Source organism: Physeter macrocephalus, chromosome 17 (genome assembly GCF_002837175.3).
Source record: "Physeter macrocephalus isolate SW-GA chromosome 17, ASM283717v5, whole genome shotgun sequence".
Lineage (NCBI taxonomy): Eukaryota > Metazoa > Chordata > Mammalia > Artiodactyla > Physeteridae > Physeter > Physeter macrocephalus.
The window spans coordinates 43,848,474-43,854,498 of NC_041230.1; the positions used below are offsets into that span (position 1 = coordinate 43,848,474).

The window sequence follows — 6,025 nt, forward strand, 5'->3', positions numbered from 1 at the left end:
AAAAAAGGACTTCCCTGGTGGCACAGTGGTTAAGAATCCACCTGCCAATGCAGGGGACATGGGTTCCAGCCCTGGTCCAGGAAGATCCCACATGCCACTGAGCAACTAAGCCCGTGCACCACAACTACTGAGCCTGCGCTCTAGAGCCAGCAAGCCACAACTACTGAGCCCGCATGCCACAACTACTGAAGCCTGCCCACCTAGAGCCCGTGCTCTGCAACAAAGAGAAGCCACCACAATGAGAAGCCCGAGCACCGCAAAGAAGAGTAGCCCCCGTTCGCCACTAGAGAAAGCCCACATGTAGCAATGAAGACCCAACGCAGCCAAAAATAAATAAATAAAATAAATTTATTTTAAAATTAATTAATTAAAATACACTATCTCAGTCACACTAGCCCCATTTCAAGTGTTGAAGAGCCACATTTCCATCATCTCAGAAAGTTCTAGTGGATGGTGTTGCTCTAGAAAACTATCGCTAAGCTTTCTTAGCGTTCACACTCATTGATTCCAGGGACCACTTCAGAGTAGATGCCAAGCAGCACAGCTTCCTCACTATTAATCGGTGAAAGTAACATCTGTTTTATAAAGTAAATGACACGTATAAAATGTAAAAAAGTTTCACCTTTCAGACTGGGGTTTTTCTCTGAAAAAACCTAAAAGCTTTAAATTTTTTTAATGATTTTTAAAAGTGGTGGGGTCACACCAGCGAAGACCCAATGCAGCCAAAAATAAATTAAAAAATTAAAAAAAAAAGGTGGTGGCCTGTTTGGAAAAGTTTATTGTTCTGCCTTTTCAGAAAGGCGGTGTGAAGAGCTTTAACTTTTTCTTTCTACATTAATGAAATAGTTAATAAAATGAGTCCCTACCCCTCCCAGTGATCACCCAAATCAATCACAAAACCATGCTAATTCACACTAAGACTCACTCTTCCAAATGAATAGAAAAATCAGAAAGAAAAACAGAAACTCCCGCAAGGCAGTTAAATTACCCAATTTAGTAGGTTCTCTTACTATGACAACTGCTGTTTAGGTTTAATTATTTGATATGACTTCATAGCATCCTAATATATGTGTCAACACCCTCTCTGCAGGTCTTTTCAATTACATCTGTGTAGAGAAGTAGGGGTGAGACTACCTGGGTTTCTGTGAAAATTAAAGGGTTTGCAGATTAGTAGCTTCCAAATTAGCAAGCTCAGAGGTAGGACACATGATTCTGTTCTTAGTCCCCAGTGAAAGCAATTAACAAAAAGGGTAACAGGAATATGGTTCTTTTTCCCTGGGAGTCTGGCATCTTTCTTCCTCCCAGAGACACCATGCTGACAGTGCAAAGTGCTTTAGGATCCTTTCCACCCAAATGCGATCGCTCACATTCTCCATGGGCACTATGTATCAAGGGCACCCATAGAGCAAATTGGTGGGAGGTTCTCCCCTCATGCATCTTTACGGCAAAAGAATGGATAGGTTTTAGAAAGAAGAAACCACATCACCCCCTTATCGTAAATCCAGATTCCCCTTCAGTATAAATCACCTGCGCACCAACACAGTGCCTCGTACAGTGTGCACCTGTCAAAAGCTCAATAAACCCTTATTGAAAAAATGACTGAATGAAAGTCTAGCACACTGAAGGTATTCAATAAATTATGTGTTCGGTACATGAAGAGAATCACCAACACACTGTCCTACGTGCTGGGGAAAGGGGGGCATGATATTTATTGTAAAACGACTGTATGATAGGCTCATACAGTATGAAGCAGAGCAGTGTAATGAACACAACAAGGCCCTGGGGCCAGACGCCTGCGTTCAAATCCCAATGAGACCACATAATGGGAGGCCTTGGCCAAGTCACTTGGGATCAGCCAAATGGGGACCAGCTTCCCCGTTGGGAAAAAAAAACAAAAACATCTACTTATCTTGCATGGTTCTTTCATGAATTAGAAAAAGGAAATGTAGATCACTTAGCACAAGGCCCAGCATATGGAAGGAACGAAATAGAAAAATGGTAAAAATTCCTAGTAAATACTAGCGTTCCTTTAGGCTTACCATGTGTCCAGCACTGTGCCACACATTCTAAATGTATGAACACATAAAATTCTCACACCAACTCTATAAGGTAGGTACGATTCGCACCTCTTACAGGTGAGAAAACATGCGCAGAGGGTGATGACAGGCTAAGAGCTGAGGCGGGATTCGAACCCAGGCAATACATGCAGTGCATACTCCTATTCACCTACGGTATTTTCCACTATCCTAGCATCAGTAACCACTTAAAAGCTTAGGCGCGAAACCGGCACTTTGCATGCAGTTTTTTAAATCGAATCCACTCCAAAGACCTGTGAGGCAGGGTTAAGTCCATGCATCTGAGGCTCAAGTAAGTTCTGCGACTTGCCCAAAGTCACTAGGCGCAGAGGTACCTAAACCCCCCTCGCTCACCACCCTGGTCATGGGAAGCCTCCCCTCAGCGCTCACTAGCGCGCAATCTCTGCAATTCGATGTCCCCAGGCAGACCCCACTCCCGCTATCCACGAGGGGAACCCCGAAACCCCGCCCATGCCAGCCCCAAACACCCGCAACGGTCATCAAGGATCCCCTCACCCGCTCGGGTCTGACAGGTCCGGGTCACTCCCTTGCCCATCTCTCCAGCCCGGACTGGGGGTCGCCCCGCCGCCCCCAAGAACGACCCGGCAGCGTGGGGGAGGGGAACCAGGAAGGGCGCATGCTTAAAAGGCTCCATTAGGCCCCGAGCTCACCTGGGAGTCGCGGAACTCCACCACCACGTTCTCGCTGCTCCATCGCGCCGCCATCTCCCGCGCCCAGACTCGGCGGCCCCAGAACTACGCGTTCCCACCCACGACACCCGCGTTCCCGGGTTCTGTGAGCCCCACGCAGTCCGGAGTCAGTCCAGCCACGCCCCGTCCCCCCTTCCGTCTGGCCGCAAACCATTGGCTGACCCAAACACTGGCTCCGCCCCCTCTTCCAGGATTACCCAATTGCGGCACAGCGCCTGCCCCAAAACAGACACGCCCCCTTCACTCCGTCACTCGGCTAGAGTCACCCACGCTCCTCGCGCCTGTGAATACACGCCCCCTGCCGCGAACTCTGCCGGGAGTTGTAGGCCAAGGTCTAGCCACTTGTGGGCAATCCGCGAAGAGCTTGCAGGTTAAGGTTTGGACGAGGGGCGGCACCTCTCTGTCTCCTCGCTGGTGTCCTGCGCAAGGCCCAGGCCGTATATAACCAAAGCCCGACATTAGTACAAACCAATGGTTACCTCTTCCCCTGAGGCCTCCCACAAAGGCATTGAAAAGAGTGAACGTGCGATTCATTGTTTTATACAGTACAGCGGCGCCTGCCAAAGTATCTAAGGACCCAGGGGGTCTCCGAAGGCAAAACAATTTTCAAAGTCATACAAAGAAGTTATTTGCCTTTTTCATTTTCTTTCACCAATGTATAGTGGAGTTTTCCAGAGGCTACATGATACATATTTGTAACAGATTGAACGTAGAAGAAGATGTGAAAATCCAGGGGTTTTCTGTTAAGCCAGACATTAAAGAGATTTGCCACTCTTCTCACAAAACCATTATTTTGGAAAATAGTTATTTTTTACTTACAAAATGTGTTATTGATGTGAATGTGCATTGATGTTTAAATGAAATATTTTTTTAAGTTCTCAGTTTTAATTTCTGATGTACTAGACATCTCCCACACAAAAGTTTTGGGGGGTCATTAATGATTTTTAGGAGCATAAAGAGAACCTGAGATCAAAAAGTTGGAGGACTGCTGTACTAGTACGGGGAGTGGTGATTAAAAGGTTCTCTTTTTCAGCCCCAGCCTCTCAAATCCTGGGCTTAACTGGCTTAGCCTCAGTTTTTCTATAGAAGGAAGAAGTTTGTTTGCTTGTTGTAAGGAGTTAAGCAAGCATAGGGCCTGGAATATAGTCAACACTCAAGTGTAAGCTATTATTATTGTTGTTAATATTAACTCTATTTCTACATGCAAGTTGTTGCATGAATAGAGATAACAAGGCTTCCTTTCCTTCCTGGAGTGTTGGATATAATGGAGAAGACAGACTTGTCAACAGGTTAGGGTGACCAACTCATGCCAGGAAGCCGCTCAGTGTGGGCAAACAGAGACAGTTGGTCACTGTACAACAGGTATACACTTGGCAGAATTGTGTTTTATAAAAGCAATGTGCCAGGAGAGAACAGCTTAAATGGGAGACATGACATAGCATCCTGAAGACCGTGACATTTGAGCTTTTCAGTATATTATTAGGATTTTTGATAGAGTCCACTATCAGAAAAAGTGCTTCAGCATCAAAAAGTGTGAAGAGCAGGATGTGTTCCAAAGACATAAAGCAGTTCCCCAATTAACACTCACGACACTGTACTTCTTTCTTTCCTTCAAAATACACATCACAATATGTAACTCAATATTTGTTTATTGAATATTTTCAAGTTTTAGGAGGAGAGGGACCAGGTCTGTTTTGTTCAGCCCTGCATGGCAACCGCACATACATGGCACTCCATGAATATTGGTCCAATTAATAAATGTGGAAAGCATATGTCATGCCCGGACACTGCTGTCTACATCCAAAGGACGCTTTCTGTGAAACCAAAAGCAATTTCTCAAACTATTCATGGTCTTACTTCTAATTCTTTACACCCAGAAAGAAATACAGAATCACCAATAGTTCTCCGTAAAATCCCTTGCTCTCTTTCTCATTCACCTATCAGTTATTATACTTACACAACACAGCCCTTAAAAATTTCCTCCAGCCCTGGCCTCCACACTCCTGCACTGGCTTTTCTTCCTGCCTTCCAGTTTCTTCCCAATTCTCCATCAAAAATGCCAAAGACTGCTCTAGAGAGAAGGGCCTCTGCTCAGAGGGCCACGAAGAGGAAAAACTGCAAGCCATGTTCAAGGGCACAGAGAGGGAAAGATAAAGAACAGTTTCTAGGTATGCTCATGCCATCACATAGGAATAAATGAATTAATTCATTTAACACATCATATTCTTATTTATTTGCCTGTTGCTTAGGATGTAGTAGGTGCTCAATAAATATCCACTGAATGAGTGGTTAGCAAATAGTCAGATACAACTGTAACTTAGGGTAGATGACAGGATGTAACAAAAAGTACAGCTAGAAAAGTTGAAAAGGGCTATTTAGGAAGGGTCCTGCTTAGGCTTTGAAGTTTTATTTTGGATAGAGATAGAGGTAGAGAGAGAGATTTCAAAGCTCTCTGTCTGTCTATATATAGCTTAGTAATTCCTTTCCCACTAAAACCAGTAGGACTGCCCCTGCCCGAGCATTTCTGCAACCCTCCCCCACTCCCACCTCTTTAGTTCATTTTTGTCTAGTTCTCAAAATCTGCTTGTCATGGTTATTACGTACAGAAAGTACTTTGGGTTTCAAATCCTTGGTTCTCTCTGTTCTCCCAGTGTTTTGTTTCTTGAATGTGAAAAAGGCAAGGTAGAATTTTTGAGGGAGGGACCATGATCCCCTTTCTAACTGCCTCCTCAGGCCTTCTTTCCATCTCCCACCCACGCTGTCACCACGAAAGAGTAAGGACTCCGGAGCTAAGTCTAGAGCTCTCTGCTTGCTTCTTCACTAGTGTTCTCCCATGAGATCTGCATATGAATGTCCTGAGTCAGAGACTGGAGACCATTGAGGTGTCCCTTGTCAAGCAGACCTCAACTTGCTGACCAGGCCACAGGGCCCTTATCACCAAACAATGTCTTTTCAGAAGGTCACTTGCTAGCCACGCCACAGGAAGGAAGGGTATGTGGCCAACCCAGAAATCCAGGGCTCTGGCTGGCTCTTATCAGCAACTAGCCTTGCAAGTCTGAGCACGATCCTTTATCTTTCTGGTCCCCTGTTTCCTCTTCTGTAGAATGTGGAGTTAGCTGACCCCTCAGTCTCTCTATCTGGGAATCTTGGAACCCTGCCCCAAGCTCTACCAGTAATTTCCCTCTTTTCATCAATCAACAAATATTTGTGGATGTGCCCACATGCTCTGGCTCCTTGCTA

General features: G+C 45.3%; 1 protein-coding gene across 9 annotated transcripts in view; it reads right to left on the reverse strand.

Annotated features, from left to right (window-relative positions):
- The window catches only part of WDR59 (WD repeat domain 59), an 87,455-nt gene extending 84,556 nt beyond the window's left edge, over positions 1-2,899 (reverse strand). For 5 of the 9 annotated variants that reach the window (XM_055078953.1, XM_055078950.1, XM_055078948.1 and 2 more), the window contains exon 1: positions 2,747-2,895. In XM_055078953.1, the coding sequence (XP_054934928.1) occupies positions 2,747-2,789 (43 nt within the window). In that variant the 5' untranslated portion in view covers positions 2,790-2,895. Of the gene's footprint in view, positions 1-2,746 lie in introns of all 9 variants that reach the window. The other 4 variants (XM_007102264.3, XM_028477670.2, XM_028477669.2 and 1 more) reach the window with 2 other exon arrangements.
- Between the last annotated feature and the right edge of the window lie 3,126 nt (positions 2,900-6,025).